At 40.1% G+C, this 24,331-nt stretch overlaps 1 protein-coding gene across 8 annotated transcripts in view; it reads left to right on the plus strand.

The window, feature by feature from the left end:
- The window catches only part of SPAG17 (sperm associated antigen 17), a 446,381-nt gene that overhangs the window by 317,448 nt on the left and 104,602 nt on the right, over nt 1–24,331 (plus strand). For all 8 annotated transcript variants that reach the window (XM_059720343.1, XM_059720341.1, XM_059720342.1 and 5 more), the window contains 2 exons: nt 3,285–3,439; nt 3,992–4,177. In XM_059720343.1, the coding sequence (XP_059576326.1) occupies nt 3,285–3,439; nt 3,992–4,177 (341 nt within the window). The remainder of the gene's footprint in view (nt 1–3,284; nt 3,440–3,991; nt 4,178–24,331) is intronic.

Here is a 24,331-nt window from a genome sequence, read left to right on the forward strand (position 1 = left end):
TGACCCCCATTTATCTTTCCTGCATAGTGTAGGGGGCTGGACCTGATGATCTTTCAAGGTCCCTCCTGGCCTTACATCTATGAATCTGTGCCCACAGCAGCTCTCCCACCTGCCTCCAGTTTGTACACCTGGACCCAGGGGCCCTGCATGGGGGGGCCATCCCTCCCTTCCCTGCCTTTGTCCCCCCCTTCCCACCCTGCTGGTCAAGCTCCCCCCTAGCCCCCAGAGTTCCCTCCTACAGTATGCAGGGAGGCAGGAGGCAGTTCAAAACTTTATTGAGCAGCCAGCACCTTCCCAGCTAGGCAACCAGGGGCCTGTCACAGGCAGAGAAACTCATTGATGGCAGCGGCAATCTTCTCCTTGGCCACAGGGGTCTGGCACTCATAACATAGGGACAGATAGCCCTCTAGGCAGTGCACATTGGAGGGAAGTGCAGGCTTGCCTGGGGTGTTGTCAAAGGTCAGAGCCCCACACCAGGTTCTCAGCTGTGCCCAGGACACCATGATGATTAGCAGCAGCAGGGAGTAGTGGGCCAGGCACCCCTCAGTGTTCTCAAACAGCTTGTCATGGTGTGCCATGGGGACTCTCAGCAGGGGCATGCTTGGAGTGTAGGCCACACACTGGGGCGGGGGCTAAGAGGGATAGGTTTGCCAACCCTCCTGGATTGACTGGGAGTCTACCAGAATCGGCATCGATCTCCTGGTGACTATTAAAAGCAATCCTGGAGATTAATATTGTGAATGGGTTGAACAGTACAATTAATGACTAGAGGTGTACTGATACATCGGTCCCATATCAGAACAATACTGATGTAAGGAAAATTGACAGTATTGGCAAATAGCTTTTTTTGGTTGATGTGGCCAATAATATCACTGATAAATGCCCCATGCCTGGACACTGCCACAGTACAGAACACAGGCAGCCAGGAGCACAGCCCAGCAGCATGGAGAGCAGCTGGGCCTGGCTGGTAAGTCTGTTGTGAGGGAAGGGACAAAGGGGGGGCAGATTGAGGCCCCTGCAGTAAGGGAGAGGGGGGCTGGGGCAGGGGCAGGCACTGCACAGCTGAGGCAGGGCACAGGAGGGAGCCATGAGCAGCTCCTCAGGGGGCACAGGGCAGGCTGCCACTGTGAGCTGGGGCTGGGAGCAGTGCTGGGCTCTTCCCGGTTGGGGAGTTGGGCCAGGGCTGTATTCAGGGTGGGCAGTGGAGGCACTGGGTGGGGGGCTATGGTGAATTTCGGGGTGGCTGAAGCCCCCCCCATACCCTCTTTCCAGTGCCACCACTGCTTGCCCCAAGTGCAGCCCAGCCCAGCCCCCAGCCCAGAAGAGCTTGGTGCAACCCCAGCCCCAGTCTGCAGTGGCATCCTAACCTCACCCCGCATGCAGATTTAGGGGCACATGCCCCCATGCCCTCCTGGGGAGCATGTAGCAGTGGAAGATGCACCCTCCCCCGGAGCCTCCCACATAGCCACTCATGGCATCATCCTGCATTCCACCCCAGCTGTGCAGCACCTGACCCTGCCCAAGTCCTATTCCCTCCCTCATTGCAGGGCCCTCGATCTTCCCCCCCATACCCCTTCCCTCCCCCCTTTCCCCTTCCACCACAACAGACTTACCAGCCAGATGCTGCTCTCCAAGCTGCACAGCTGCATATCAGCAATTGGACTGTTATCAGCTGATATGGATCGTTAAAAATCGGCCATCAGTATTGGCCAAAAAAATCTGTCGGTACACCCCTAATAATGACATTACATCATGTTGGGGGGGAAAAAAATCTCCTGGAATAGTTTCAGTCAGAGTTGGCAACCCCCCTGGGGATGTCTCTCCAGAGAGGCCCACCAGCAGAGTGGCAGCATCACCAGCTATGTGCCCCAGCCAGATGGGAGCCCCTCACCCTACAACCCCAGCTGACATAGGCCTGGCACCATGGGAGGAAACTGTCTGGACTGCAGAAGTGGGGGAATTGGTCTGGAGCTGCTGCCAAGAGCCATCCCTGGCCCAGCCTGGGGAGGGAACTGGGAAGTCAGACTGCCTCTGGCAAGTACCAAGTGGGCCACCCGCCCCCACAGGGGGAGCAGGGATGGAGGGTTTGGCTAGCAGTTATCTGTGCCAGGGGCTGCCCAGGCAAATTTTCATGTTCCCTGTGGACAGTCCCTATAGCCCTTCCCAGTCTGGCTGTGCAACAGGCACATAGGATAGGACTGTACAACTGTAGCTCCTGCCCGTACCTCCTGACTCTAGGCAGAACAGCCTCTCAGCCTGATGCTTCCTCCTTCCTTCCTGCAGCAAACTGCAGCCCAGCTTATATCCCTGGGCCAAAATGGCTGCCCTCATCAGGCACCTGGCTGCTACCTGTTTGCTGCTCTTAAAGTGGCAGGCACCAAAAGTGCCCTGCCACAACCTTTCTCAGAAGAATTGCGTGTTGGCTGCAGCCAAGGTTGGGGATTTTGACTGGGATGTGGCAGTGCTCCTTCTGGGACTACAACTCAGGTTCCTGGATAGATGGTCTTGCCTCCAGTCATGATCAGACTGATCACCACATTTGGGGTCACTAAGGAATTTTACCTTGTGCTCAGACTGGTATAGACTGAGGGGGGTTACATCTTCCTCCATAGCAAGGAGAATGGCTGTCTTTCGTGGCTCTCAAACATATTTAACAGCCCTTGCAGCATCAAGACACTGGGCATCATTGTCCCCCCACTTTACCTGTGGCAGGTTAGGGTGCTTGTGTGACAGGGTTAACTGTGTAGTTTTAGTACTAGGTTAGAGGGGTACTTGTATATGGTTTGGATAAGGATGATCTACCTCTGGCAGGAGACTGGACTAGATGACCTCTAGAGGTCCCTTGCAGCCTTACTTTTCTATGATTCTGTAATAGAAGGACATAGCAGGGTGATGTCTTTGCTACTTGTGCCTTGTGCCTTGTGACGGGAAGGTAGGTTTCTACATGTCTAAACAAGATATCGCTCTCATAGCATGGTGCTTTTCCATTCAAGATACAAAAAATTTCAGTAGTCCCGTTTACATGTTAGGCATAGTTCTCCTGTTCCACTGCTGATGGTAGTGAGGATTTTTGTTGTTCTAACTGAATGCAATACAGAGCCTAAGAGAAGTCTCGATTGCTTTGACAATTTGTGAGCAGTTGTCTTCAATGGAAGGGATTGTTATGAAGAAGAGTTCAAAGTGTCTTGCTCAACAGCCAAAGGACCAGCCTTCTGAAAGACAAGGAAACTAACGTATAGTTTGTGTGCTGTGGGCTCATATGGCTAACCTGTTTTCATTCATAGCTGAATCCACAGAAACCATCATACGGAAAGTAAAATGCACGCGAGTGGAGAATCCTGACTTTGCCACTGTGATAACAAACTGTGAAGACAGCACTTGTTGTACTATCTTCGGAGATGGGACATCTATTATAGCAAAGCCACAAGGAACATATAAGGTGAGAATCGCATTGATATAATAATGTAATATATATTTATCCATGAACAACTGCTTCCTCCCAAGACTGGGGGGGCACAAGTTGTGGGCAGCAGTGTTGGCAGTAGGGTGGCAAGTGGTGATCACCTACGGAAGCCATCAGTGGCGGTAGCCAGTCTCAGGGGTAGCACATGCCCCCCCATGTCCACCCTACAAGTCGCCTATGTGTTTATGTATTCTGAACATCTTATCCTTGCCTTCACCTCCTCTTACCTTGACCAAATCTTCCTTTTCTATGTACTTTAGAAAATCCTCTCTCTCAGATCCTCATTTACTGTAGATGCAAATTCAAAATTGTTCTCATTTAAAGTAATATTGCAGGGACTGGTAACAGTTTTCCTTCTGGACCTTGTCTTTCCCCATTTCCCTTTCCACTCCTTCCAAAATGGATTCAGTATTCAAGATCCAGATCAGATTTTTCTTCCTTTTTCTTTCTGAGTTTCATTTTCACACTGTATCAAAACTCAAGATTTAACTAAGGACAGTTGACCATCATCCTTCCTTGTTCTGATAGGTGTTACCCTTCAGCACAGGTTGCCTTTTCATTGATGAATATTGTTCAGCAGTTTATTCCCACGAAGTTCATGATGACACCAAGTTTCACAACAGGCATAAGAAACAGCAAGCAGGAAGATACAATATGAAACACACCTCAGACATAATCTGCGAGGTGATGGATCCTGAAGGAAACCTATTCAAGGTAAAACACAAAACCGGAAGTAAGGCCTTTTGTTTTATATTTAAGTAATTTTGCTGACCAAGTAAATCACATTAGTAAAGAGCCTTGTGCCCTGTAGCATTAATAGGGATGATCTGATTAATATGTCTAGTGGTCGCCAAACTGTTGGTACAGGCTGCTTATGGTTTTCAAGGCCATGGCAAGTGGCCCACATATTGCAGAAGGCCTTTTTACCCTGCCCACCCACCTATCCCCTCTTAAAATGAAAGGCTGAAGATAAGTGAACATAGTGGTCTATGATAAATTTTGAGGGTTCCAATGACCCCAAAATTTTGGAAAATACTATGATAGGTATCTGAGCCAGTTAGCTTGGCATGGCCAACAGGATCAGAATAAAGTGAATCTCAATCTGAGAAAGTTTTGGGGGGCTCTTGTAAAAGATAATAAATGTCACACTGGTTAGATAACATGTAGATCTGTAGCTGTACCAAATCTATAAAGTGACATTGTTTTATGTGACTTGTAACTTGATAGGCAAAATCAGGGACTAGCTGTGCAGGGCATGAAAGGGAAAGAAAGTGTAAATATTTTTTTATATAGAACCCCATCAAAATATTCTAACTTAAATTTCTCAGACAGAAAGAGTTGAAATGGCATGATTCAGTGTTTAGACACAACTTTGTGTTGTAATTATTTATAGTCTAAAAGCAAGGTATGTTTGAGCTAGGTTAATTCAAACACTTGCACACAAACACTACTTCTAGGGACCAGAAAGATGTGTTTATTACTAAGTAGTGTGATTTTTTCTTTTCTGAACCAGTCCTGGTTTCCTAGTATTGTGTTAAGTGCCATTGTGTTTCCAAACATGTCTGTTTAGCCACATCTTCCTTATACTTATACTTGCTCTCCCCTCCCCGCTGTTTCTCTAGCTCGGCCTACCATTCTAAACCCACCAGATAGGGTTTGACTCTGAGGCTCTAGCTCCTTAATCTTGGGGCTCGTGGCCCGCCTTTTCCTTCCCATATGGAGCCCAGTCTCTAAGGCCTAGAGGCCTGTCCACTGAAACCCACTGGCCCAGCACCCCAAACCCCCACTACCCAGCCCAAAAGCACACACTGGTAAACCAGGCCTCCTTGGCCTTTTATGATTGTGCCCAAGGCGCAAATGAGGCCATCTCCTCCTCTCCTACAATCTTGTCAACAAACAACAGGTGTCTCAATAAACAACAACAAATATATATATTCGTGTGTATGTGTGTGTGTATGTATGTGTGCGTATGTCTGTGTGTGCGCATATATATGTGTATAAATCTGTGTATATGTGTGTGCGTGTGCATACATATAAGTGTGTATGTGTGTGTATGTGTGTATATGTGTGTATATGTGTGTGTATACACACACACACATTTATACACACACATATGTGTGTATGTATCTATATATATATATACACACACATACACACATATATACACGCACACATATAAACACACAAGCACATATACACACATATGTGTGTTGTACACACATACACACATACACACATATACACGCACATATACACACATACACACACACATACATGCACAAATATACACATATATACACACACACATATGTGTGTGCATGTATGTGTGTGTATACACACACATATATACACACACATATACACATATACATCTATACACGTATACACACACATACACATATGCACACACATACGCACACACATATACACACACATTTATACACATATATATGCGCACACACAAACAGACATACGCACACATATATACACACACACACGAATACATACACATACATGCATACAAACACACGTACAAACATATACATACATACACACAAACACATACACACAAACACATACATACACACAGACATACATACACACAAACATACACACACATATACATACACACATACGCACACAAATAGACATACATATACATACACACACACATACACACTCACACAAACAAACATACATGCATACAAACACATATACATACATGCATACACACATACACGCACATAAATACAAACATACATACACACACATATACATACACACAAAAACACACATACATATATACATACACATATACACACATATATATACACACACATGCATACACATATATACACATATACACACACGCATACACACGTATATATACACGCACACACAAATGCACACATACACACACAGATATGTGTGTGCATATACACACACATTTATACACACACACATATATGTATATGTATATTTATACACACACACACATACACACTCACACATACAAACATACATGCATACAAACACATATACATACATGCATACACACATACACGCACATAAATACAAACATACATACACACATATACATACACACAAAAACACACATACATACACACATACACACACACATATATACATACACATATACACACATATATATATACACACACACGCATACACATATATACACATATACACACACACACATACACAAATATATATACACGCGCACACACAAATGCACACATACACACACAGATATGTGTGTGCATATACACACACATTTATACACACACACATATGTATATGTATATTTATACACACACATACACACACATACACACTCACACATACAAACAAACATGCATGCATACAAACACATATACATACATGCATACACACATACACGCACATAAATACAAACATACATACACACACATACATACACACAAAAACACATACATACACACATACACACACATACATATACACACACATACATATATACATACACATATACACACATATATATACATATATATACACATATATACACACACACACACACGCATACACATATATACACATACACACACGCATACACACATATATATACACACGCACACACAAATGCACACATACACACAGATATGTGTGTGCATATACACACACATTTATACACACACGTATATGTATATTTATACACACACACATACACAAATACACACTCACACATACAAACATACATGCATACAAACACGTATACATACATGCATACACACATACACGCACATAAATACAAACATACATACACACACATATACACACACATATACATACACACAAAAACACACATACATACACACATACACACACATACAGACACATACACATATACATACATACACACAGACACACACACATACACACATATGCATATATATAGACATATATACACACATATATACATACACGCACACATATATATACATCTGTACACACACACATGCACACATATACACACACACATATACGCGCGCACACACATATATTGACACAGACACACACATATATATACATCTATACACACACATCTATATACATCTATACACACACATGCACAGACACATATACACACACATGTATATACACGCGCACACACATATATAGACACACTTTTATACACATATATATGAGCAGAAACACATACACACATATATGCACACAGACACATACATACACACATACACACACATACTTACTCACACATGGCAAACATACACATATATACACACACACACATATATACACACACACATAAATGCACACACACACGCACATATATACTCACACATATATGTGTGTATATACACACACATTTATATACACACATATACACACTTATACACACACATACATACATACACATACATGCGCATACATATACATAAATACACACATACACACACATTTACACACATACACACACATTTACACACAGACATACAGACACATAAATACACACACATACATACACACATACACTGACACATTTACAAGCACATATATACATGCACAAATACACACACATATACACACACATACACAAACACATATATATACACACACATATACACACTCACATATATGTTCACACATATGTATATATACATACATATAAACATATATATACATATAAATACACACATATATATGTGTGTGTGTGTATGTGTGTCTATATCTGTGTGTGTATATATATGAGTGTGTGTATATGTATTTATGTGTGAGTGTATATACATACATGTGTATGTATATATATGTGTGTGTGTATACACACACATATTTATACACACAGACATATATGCACACACACTCATATATAATGTATGTGTATAAATATATTTGTGTGTGTATATGTGTGTGTACATACATACACACATATACACACACACACAAACATACACACACACGTAAACACATATGTACACACGTGTATACATACACATACATATATATGTCTGTGTCTGTGTATATGTGTATGTGTCTGTGTATATATATGTATATGTGTGTGTATATATATGTGTGTTTGTGTATGTGTGTATGTTTCTGTGTGTTTGTATATATGTGTGTGTACACACACACACACATATATATATGGCTCTGTGTGTGTATGTATACATACACACACATACATACACACACATATACAAACACACTTTATATACACACACATATACACAAACATATATACATATACAAACACACTTTTATATATACACACATATATATACATATACACACATATGTGTGTGTAAACACATATATATGTGTGTACACACACACATTTATATATATACACACACATATACATACACTCACGTACACACACAGATACCCACACACATACACGCACACACATATACACACACACACACCCTCACACAAACACATGTACACTAACAAACACACACGCACATATACGTACACACCCACATACACATATACATACATACATACACACACACATATACATACATACACACACGCACATATACATACACACATACATATACATACATACACACACGCACATATACATACACACCCACATACACAGATACATACATACATACACACACACATATACATACATACACACACGCACATATACATACACACACACATGCACATATACATACACACACATATACATACACACATATACACTCACAAATACACATATAAATACATACACACACATACACACGCATACATACACAAACATACACATATACATACACACTCATACACACAGACATACACAAACATACACACACATATATATGCACATACACACACATATATAAACACACATACACATACATACACACACAGACACATATGCATACATACATACACACATACACAGACACATTTACATACATACACACATACACAGACACATTTACATACACACACACTTACATACATACACATACACACACGTACACAGACATATACACACATATACACACATGTATATATACATACATATAAATATATATATATAAACACACATATATGTGTGTGTGTATATATATATGTGTGTGTTTATGTGTGTACATACATACTTGTATGTATGTATATGTGTGTGTATGTGTGTGTGTGTATATATATATATGTTTGTATGTATGTATATATACACACACACATATATACACACACTCATATAATGCATGTGTATAAATGTGTGTATGTGTGCGTGTATATGTGTGTGTATACATACATACACACACATACATATATATATACACACACACATATACACACACGTATATATATATAAACATACATATACACACAAATATACACACACATGTATACACACACATATATATACATACATATCTATATATACATACACACATATGTACATATATGTGTGTATGTGTGTGTGTGTATATATATGTGTGTTTGTGTATGTGTCTGTGTTTCTATTTGTTTGTATATACATGTGTGTGTATATATATATGGCTTTGTGTGTGTGTATACACATACATATACACATATACACACACACACACATACATATATACATACACATATACACACATATATATACATATATACACATATACACACACGCATACACATATATACACATATACACACACATACACACATATATATACACGCGCACACACATATGCACACATACACACACAGATATGTGTGCATATACACACACATTTATACACACACATATATGTTTGTGTATGTATATGTATACACACATGAACACACACACATATATACACACACATGAACACACACACACATATATACACACTCATACACACACACATACATGCACACACATATACACACATGTATACACACATATACACACAACTATACACATATATACACACACATTTACATACATATACACACAGACACATACATACACACACATATACATACATACACAAATACACACACATTCATCCATACACATGCACACACACATATACACACACATACACAAAAACATATATATACACACATATACACTCACACATATATATACACACATATAAACATATATATATAAACACACAAATATGTGTGTATGTATGTGTGTGTATATCTGTGTGTTTATACATACATACACACATACACATATATACACACACACGTATATACATTAACATACATATACACACATTCACACACATATACACACACAAAAATATACACACACATATACACACACATATGTATACATATACACACACACTATATATACATACACACATATATGTGTGTGTATATGTGTATGTCTGTGTGTGTATATATATATGTGTGTGTTTGTGTATGTGTGTGTTTCTGTGTGTTTCTATATATGTGTGTGTGTATACACACACACATATATATATACACATTATATATGTATATGTATATATATATATATACATGTGTGTTTGTATATACAAAAACACACATAAATATATACACACATATACATATATATACACACACAGACACATACACACACACACACATATATGTGTGTATATTTATATATGTGTGTGTGTGTACATATGTGTGTGTATGTTTATACATACATATATATGGCTGTGTGTGTATATATACATACATACACACACACACAGACATCTATATACATACACACACACATATATACACATCTATATACATACACACACACACATATATACGCATCTATATACATACACATATATACATATATAAACACACTGTTATATATACACACACATATATATATACATACACACATGCATATATACACACAAATATATATGTGTGTGTATATACACACACACGTTTATATATACATACACAGATACACACACACATACACACACACAGATACACACATATTTATACACACATATACACACACACACTCATATATAATGCGTGTGTATAAATATATATATGTGTATTTTTATGTGTGTATATGTGTGTGTACATACATACACATACACACACACACATATATATAAACATACATACACACACATATATACACACAAAAATATTCACACATAAGTATACACACATATACACACATATATGTATACATGCACACATATATACATAGACACACATATACACACACATATATGTATACATACACACACATATATATATATACATACACATGTGTGTATATGTGTGTGTGTCCGTGTGTGTGTGTGTCTGTGTGTGTATGTATATGTGTGTATGTGTATGTGTCTGTGTTTCTGTTTGTTTGTATATATATATGGCTGTGTGTGTGTATATATGTACATACATACACACACATACATATATATACACACACACAGACACATACACACATATATATACATACATACATATACACACACACACATATATATACACACACACAAACACATACACATATATATGTACACACACACATACACACACATATATATACATATACAAACACACAGTTATAGACACACACATATATATACACATATACACACACACATATATACATATATAAACACACTTATATACACACTCATATATATACACATATACACACACACATACACACATATATATCTCTGTGTGTATACACACACACAGTACACGCAGTATTCTCAGGGGGAACCCCCAGCGTTGGGGAACCCTGGCGCCAGGGAGGGCGCAGCATACTCATAGGGACCCACAGCAGCGTGGGGGCCCCAGCGCCAGTTAGGGCGCAGCTAAAGGGGTGCTTAGACCCCAGCCCCAGAGAGGGGACAGTGTTATTAGGAAGCCCAGCGTGGGCACCACAAGCTCCAGAGAAAGGGAACTACTGAGCAGCCCAGTGCGGGCGCGGTGAGCCTCTGAAGAAGGGCTTAGTGCTGCAGGAAACCCCGGAGAAGGGTGAAGTGCTGCAGTGAACCGTGGCAAGAGGGGGTAGTGGTGCGGTGAGCCCTGGGAGAAGGGGGTAGCAGCGCAGTGGGCCCGAGAGTCAGGGGGCATAGCCGAGAAGTCCCCAGAGTGGGCGCAGAGAGCCCCAGACAAGGGGCGGTATTTTAGAAGCCCGAGTGTGGGCGCAGAGAGAGCCCCAGAAAGGGGGCATTATTGAGAAGCCCCAGCGCGGCCGTAGCAGGCCCCAGGCAAGGGGGGCGACATTACAGGGAAGGCCCCAAAGAGGGGCAACATTACAGGGAGGCCCCGAGTGGGCTCGGAGAGCCCAGGAGGGGGCAGCACAACAGAGAAGGCCCGAGAGACGGGCATGAATATAGACAGAGAGTCAGACCAACGTCTATCCCATCTGCGAGGCTTGGGGTGTGGTATCAGGGGTGGTTGGAGCCACACGTAGCCCATAAGGCTAGGGTGCCTGGGAAGCACCCATCATATAGGGAGACCCCCAGGGGGTCCGGGAAAACACGGGGACAGAGGTCCCAACTTTACCTAAACATCAAAGACGTGGCGGGCGAGAATCTGAGGGTGGGCCTTAAGGAGATCACGGCCCTCCTGTAGGACCGCGCCATGACAACACGCACACATACACACACACACACATACACACACACACGCATACACACACACACACATATATATACACACGCAGATACACACAGACATATATATACACACACATACACACACGTAGATACACACACACATATATATACACACACATACACACTCATACACAGATACACACACACATAGATACACACATATAAACACACACACATACACACACAGATACACATACACACAAATACACACAGAGATACACACAAACATATACACACACATACACATATATACACACACACACATACACACACATACACAGAGATACATACACAAACATATATACACACACATACACACACACATATATATACACACACACACAGATACACACAGATATACACACACATATACACACATACATATACACACAGATACACACACATGCACACACTCATACACACACACAAACACAGATACACACATACATATACACACAGATACACACACATGCACACACTCATACACACACACAAACACAGATACACACCCACATATATACACACATATCTACACACAAATACGCACACACATATATACACACATAAACACACACATATATACAGACACACATACGCACACGCATATATATACACACACATACACACAGATACACACATACACACACATAAATATACAGACACACATACGCACACACACATATACACACACACATACACACATATATATACAGACACACATACGCACAAACATACACAGATACACACATACACAGACACAAACATATATATACACACGCATACACACATACACACAGATACAAACACACACATACACACACATATATATCTAAACATACATACACACACATACACACATATATACACACACATACACACACAAACATAGAGATACACACACATATACACACACAAACACATGGAGATACACACACACACACACACACACACACATATATATATACATACATACACACACACATACACACACAGATACACGCAGAGATACACACACAAACATATATATACACACAGATACACGCAGAGATACACACACAAACATATACATACACACACACACACACACGTAGATCCACACACATATATATACACACACATACACATATATATACACACACACATACACACACACACACACATATATACAAACATACAAAAACATATATACACACACAGATACACATGTATACACACACATGTATAAAAACATACACACGTATTTACACACACGTATACACACAGATACACACATGTATACACACAGATACACACAGAGATACATACACAAACATATATACACACACATACAAACACACATATATATACACACACAGATACACACACAAACATATATACACACACATACAAACACACATATATATACACACACAGATACACACACACAGATACACACACAAACATATATAAACACACACATACACACACACAGATACACACATATATATATTCACACACATACACACATACATACACACACACAGATACACACACATGCACACACTCATACACAAACACAGATACACACACATATATACACACACATACGCACACACATATATACACACAAACACACATACGCACACACATATATACACACATAAACACACACACATATATACAGACACACATACGCACACACATATATACAGACACACAGATACACACACATATATATACACACACACATATATATAGACACACACGCACACATATATACATACATACAGATACACACACACACATACACACACATATATATACAGACACACATACGCACACACATATATATACACATACACACAGATACACACATACACACACACATATATATACACACATACATACACACACACAGATACACACACATGCACACAAACAGATACACACACATATATATACACTCATATATACACACACACACGCACACATATATACACACATAAACACACACACATACACACACACATATATATACAGACACACGCACACACATATATATACACACACACATACACACAGATACACACACATACACACACACACATATATATACACACAGATACATACACACAGATACACACACACATATATATACACATACACACACACATATATACACAGATACATACACACAGATACACACACATATATATATACACATACACACACACACACATATATACACACAGATACACACACATATATATATACACATACACACACACACATATATACACACAGATACATACACACAGATACACACACACATATATATATATACATAAACACACATACACACAGATACACACAAACATATATATACACATACACACATACATACACACACAGATAAACACACACAGATACACACACACGTATATATACACACACACACGTATATATACACACACATACACACACAGGTACACACATATATACACAGAGACACACATACATACACACACAGATACACATATAAATACACACACAGATACACACACGCGTATATATAAACACACATATGCACACGCGTGTATATATACACAGGCGCATACACACATGCGCATACACACAGATACACACACACAGAGATACACACAGATACATACACACACACACATACACACACATACACAGAGATACACACACACATATACACACACACATACACACACACATATACACACACATACATACACACAGATACACACACGTATATATACAGACACATACATACACATATACACACACAGATAGAAACAGACACATATACACACACATAGATAAACAGACACACAGATACAGACACACATATATACACATACATACACAGATACACACAGATACACATAGATACACACACGTATACACACAGATACATATATACACACATCTACACACAGATACACACACATACACATATACAAACACACACATATACACACAGATACAAACACACATCTACACACAGATACATATATACACACATCTACAAACCCATATACACACAGATACACACACAGGTACACACACAAGCACAGATACACACAGATACGCACATATACACACACACAGATACACACACATTTATATACATAGAGATACACACATACATACACACACAGATACACACATATATACACACACACATACACATACAGATACACACACAGAAAGACACACATATATATACACACACAGATACACACACACAGAGATAGACACAGATACACACACATACACACACAGATACACACACACATAGAACACACACAGATACACACACACATAGAACACACATACACACACAGATAATACAGATGCACACACAGATACACATACACACAGATACAAACACAGATACACACACATACACATAGATACACACAGATACACACATACAGATACATACACACACAGATACACACACACATACATACACAGAGACATACACACACACAGACACATATATACACACAGACATACACACACACAGACACGTATATACACACAGACATACACACACGTGTATACACACACAGACATACACACACAGATATACGCACAGACACGTATATACGCACACACAGACATACACACACACTCAGACACTTATATACACACAGACACGTATATACGCACACACAGACACACACACACAGACACTTATATACACACACACGTATTTACGCACACACGGACATACACACACAAGTATATACACAGACACGTATATACACACACACAGACACATATATACACACACAGACACGTATATACAGACATGTATATACACACAAACATATATACACACACACAGACACACACACACAGACACGTATACACACACACAGATACACAAATACACACATACAGATACATACACACATACATACACACACAGACATACACACACACACGTGTATACACACACAGACATACACAGACACGTATATACGCACAGACACGTATAATATACATACACACAGACATACACAAACAGACACACATATACAAACCAGACACGTATATACGCACACACAGACACACACACAGACACGTATATACACACAGACACGTATATACACACACAGACACACACAGACACGTATACACACAGACATACACACAGACATGTATACACGGACACGTGTACACACACACAGACGTATATACACACACAGAAACGTATATACACACACATACACACACACAGACACGTATATACACACACACAGAGACACACAGACGTATATACACACACAGACACACACACGGACACATATACACACACAGACAGACACACACACATACACACACACATACATAGAACACACACACATACAGATACACATACACACACATAGATACACACACAGACATAGATACACACACAGATACACAGATACAGATAGATACACACATACACACACACGCAGATACACAAACACACATACATACACAGAGACATACACACACGTGTATACACACACTGACACACACAGAGACATACGTGCAGACACGTATATACGCACAGACACTTATATACATACACACAGACATAAACACACACGTGTATACACACACAGACACACACACAGAAATACACACAGACGTATATACACAGAGACACGTATATACATACACACAGACATATACACACAGACACGTATATACACACAAACACATATATACGCACACAGAGACATACACACAGACACGTATATACGCACACACAGACACTTATATACACACAGACATGTATATACACACACACAGACACACAGACACATATACACACACACAGACACGTATATACACATACAGACACACACAGACACTTATATACACACACACAGACACATATATACACACAGACACACATACAGACACGTATATACACACACAGACATACACATACACACACAGATAGACACACAGATACACACACATACACACACATACATAAACACACATACACACTCACAAATACATACAGATACACACACAGATACACATACACACATACACACACACATAGATACACACACATACACACACAGATACACATACACACATATGCACACAAATAGATACACACATACACATAGATAGACACAGATACACACATACAGATACATACACACATACATACAAACACAGATACACACACACACACATACATACACAGAGACGTACACACACACAGACATACACACACGTGTATACAAACACACAGACATACACACAGACACGTCTATACTCACAGACACTTATATACATACACACAGACATACACACAGACACGTCTATACTCACAGACACTTATATACATACACACAGACATACACACAGACACACACGTATATACACACACACAGCCATACACACACACAGAGACACTTATATACACACAGACATGTATATACGCACACACAAACACACACACAGACACTTATATACACACAGACACGTATATAAGCACACAGACATACACACACAGACACTTATATACACACAGACACGTATATACGCACACACAAACACACACACAGACACTTATATACACACAGACACGTATATACGCACACACAGACACGTGTATACACACACACAGACATACACAGACACGTATATACACACAGACACGTATATACGCACACACAGACATACGCACACAGACATGTATATATGCACACACAGACATACACACACAGACACTTATATACACACAGACACGTATATAAACCCACATAGACACATATATAAACACACACAGACATATACACACAAACAGACACGTATATAAACCCACACACAGACATGTATATACACATACAGAGACACACACACAAAAACACGTATATATATACACACACACACAGACACACACACAGAGACACGTATATACACACACAGACATACACACAGACACGTGTATACACACACAGACATACACACACAGACGCATATAAACACACACACAGACACGTATAAACACACACACAGACACGTATATACACACAGACGCGTATAAACACACACACAGACACGTATAAACACACACAGACACACACACACATATATACACACACACAGACACGTATATACACACACAGACACACACACGTATATAAACACACACAGACACGTATACACACACAGACAGAGACGTATACACACAGACATGTATACACAGACACACGTATACACGCACACAGAGACGTATATACACACACACACACACATTATATATACACACAGACATACAAACAAACTACACACAGACAAGTATATACACACACACAGACAAGTATATACACACACACACACAGACACGTATATACACACACACAGACACACACAGACATGTATAAACACACACATATACACACACAGACACATATATACACACAGAAACACACACAGACACGTATATACACACACAGTCACACACACACGCAGAGACACCTATATACACACACACACACGTATATACACACACACACAGACACGTATACACACACACAGACACACACAGAGACCTTTACACACACAGACATGTATACACAGACACGTATACACACACACAGAGACGTATATACACACAGACATACACACCCACAGACACATATATATACACACATACAGACACACAGGCACGTATATACACACAGACATACACACAGAAAAGTTTATACACACACACAGACACACACAGAGACGTTTACACACACAGACATACACACACAGACATGGATACACAAACACGTATACACACACAGAGACGTATATACACACACATGGACACGTATATAAACCCACACACAGACATGTATATACACACACAGAGACACACACACAAAAACATGTGTGTATATATATATATATACACACACACACACAGACACACACACAGAGACACGTATATACACACACACAGACACACAGACACATATATACACACCCACAGACACACACACACGTATATACACACACAGAGACGTATACACACAGACATACACACAGACATGTACACAGACACGTATACACACACACAGACGTATACACACACACACACACGTATATATACACACATACAAACACGTATATACACACACACACAGACATATACACAGACACGTTTATACACACAAACATACACACAGAAATGTATATACACACACACAGACACGTATATACACACACACAGACATACAAACACGTATATTCACACACACAGACACACAGAGACATGTATACACACACATATATACACACAGACAGACACATATATACACTCACAGAAACACACACAGACACGTATATACACACACAGACACGTATATACACACCCACAGACACATATATACACACAGACACACACACAGACACGTATATACACACACAGACACACACAGAGAAGTATACACACAGACATGTATACACAGACACATATACACCCACAGACACACACAGAGATGTATACACACACAGACATGTATACACAGACACGTATACACACACAGACACATATATATACACACATACAGACACACAGGCACGTATATACACACACACAGACATACACACAGAAAAGTTTATACACAGAGACATACATACAGACACATATATACACACACAGATACTTATATACACACACAGAGACACACACAGACACGTATATACACACACATACACACACAGATAGACACACACAGACACGTATATACACACACACACATACACACACAGATAGACACACACATACATAGAACACACACAGATACACACATACACACACACATACACGCACAGATACACATACACATACACACATACACACACAGATACACACACACATAGATACACACAGATACACATATACAGATACATACACATACATACACACAGAGATACACACACACATACATACACAGAGAAATACACACAGACAGACAGGTATATACACACACACAGACACACAGACAGGTATATACAGACACAGACACACGTACATAGAGACACACAGACACATGTATCTACAGACACACACACACAGACACACATATATACAGATACACAGACACACGTATATACAGACACACACACGTATATACACACAGACACAGTCACACGTATATACACACACAGACACACACAGTCACACGTATATACACACACACAGACACGTATATACAGACACACAGACACACACAGACAAAGGTATATACAGACACACAGACGCACGTGTGTACACACACACAGACGCACGTGTGTACACACAGAGACAGACACACACACAGACACGTATATACAGACACACAGACACACGTATACACACACAGACACATATACACACACTCAGACATGTATACACATACACACACGTATTTACACACACAAACACATGTATATACACACTCAGACACGTATACACACACAGACACGTATACACATGTATATACATACAGACACACACAAACACACGTATACACACAAACACACACACAGACACATATACACACACACAGACACACGCAGACACACGTATACACACACAGACACACAGACATATATATACACACACAGACACGTATACACACACACAGACAGACACACAGACACATGTATACACACAGACACACAAACATGTGTAGACACACACACAGACACACACACAGACATGTATAGACACACACACAGACACACACACGTATACACACACAGACACACACCGACACTTATATACACACACACAGACACACACACAGACATGTATAGACACACACACAGACACACATATATACACACACCGAGACACACAAACACACGTATATACTGACACACAGACACACACACACACACACGTATATACTGACACACAGACACATAGACAGACACGTATACACACACACACACACATGTATATACACACACACAGACACACACACAGACACGTATATACAGACACACACAGGTATATACAGACACACAGACGCACGTGTATACACACACAGACACACGTATATACGGACACACAGACACACGTATATACGGACACACAGACACGTATACACACACTCAGACACACGTATACACACACACAAAGACATGTATACACACATGTATATACACACAGACACACACAAACACACGTATATACACACTCAGACACGTATACACACAGACATGTATACACATGTAAATACACACACAGACACACACAAACACGTATACACACAAACAGACACACACAGACATGTATATACACACACAGACACACACACGTATACACACACACAGACACACACCGACACTTATATATACACACACACGTATACACACACAGACACACGTATATACACACACCGAGACACACACACACAGACACATTTATATACCGACACACAGACACATACACAGACAGACACGTATACACACACACACAGACACACAGACACACGTATATACCGACACACAGACACACACACAGACACGTATATACACACACAGACACACACACACACAGACACGTATATACACACACGCCTATATACACACACAGACACACGTATATACACACACACACACACAGGTATATGCACACACACGTATAAACACACACAGACACACGTATATACACACACAGAGACAGACATACACACACAAACAGACACGTATATACACAGACACGTATATACACAGACACCTATATACACAGACACACGGACACATATATAAACCCAAACACCGACACACACACACACACACACACATATACACACACAGACACGTATATACACAGACATGTATATACACACACACAGACATACACACACACAGAAATGCATATACACACACACACAGACACATATATACACACACACAGACAGGTATATACACAGACATGTATATACACACACAGACACACACACAGACACGTATATACACACACGTATATACACAAACAGAAACTTATATACACACACACAGACACACACGTATATACACACACCCAGACACACGTATATACACACAAACGGACACACACATATACACACGCAGAGACACACACTCAGACACACGCAGACACACGTATATACACACGCACAGACGTACACACACACAGACACTTATATACAAACAGACACGTATATACACACACACACAGACATACACACAGACACGTTTATACACAGACCTGTATATACACACACACAGACATACACACGCACACGGACACGTATATAAACCCACACACAGACATGTATATACACACACAGAGACACACACACAAAAACACGTATGTATATATACACACACACAGACATGTATACACAGATATGTATACACACACAGAGACTTATATACACACACATACACACACAAACACATATATACACACACATACAGACACACAGACACATATATACACACACACAGACACGTATATACACACACAGACACACACGCACAGACACGTATATACACACAGACACACACAGACACGTATACACACACACAGACACACACACACAGACACGTATATACACACAGACACGTATACACACACACAGACACACACAGAGACTTATACACACACATACACACACACAGACACACACACAGACATGTATACACAGATACGTATACACACACACAAACACACAGAGACATATACACACACAGACATATACACACAGACACATATACACACACACAGAGACGTATATACACACAGACATATATATACACACATACAGACACACAGGCACGTATATACACACACACAGACACATATACACACACACAGGCAAACACACAGACACACACACAGACACGTATATACACACACACAGACACACACATAAACACTTATATTCACACAGACAGACAAACACACAGACATGTATATACACAAACACACACACAGACATGTATACACACACAGAGACACACACAGACACGTATATACACACACACAGACACACAGACATATATACACACACAGACACACACAGACACGTATATACACACAGACACACACATACACACAGATAGACACACATACACACACACAGATACACACACACATACATAGAACACACACAGATACACACACACAGATACACATACACACAGATACACACACACATACACACACACAGACACGTATATCCACACAGACAGATACACACACACAGACACGTATATACACACACAGACACACACA

The sequence above is a fragment of the Alligator mississippiensis genome, chromosome 1 (genome assembly GCF_030867095.1).
Source record: "Alligator mississippiensis isolate rAllMis1 chromosome 1, rAllMis1, whole genome shotgun sequence".
NCBI classification, from domain to species: Eukaryota; Metazoa; Chordata; order Crocodylia; family Alligatoridae; genus Alligator; species Alligator mississippiensis.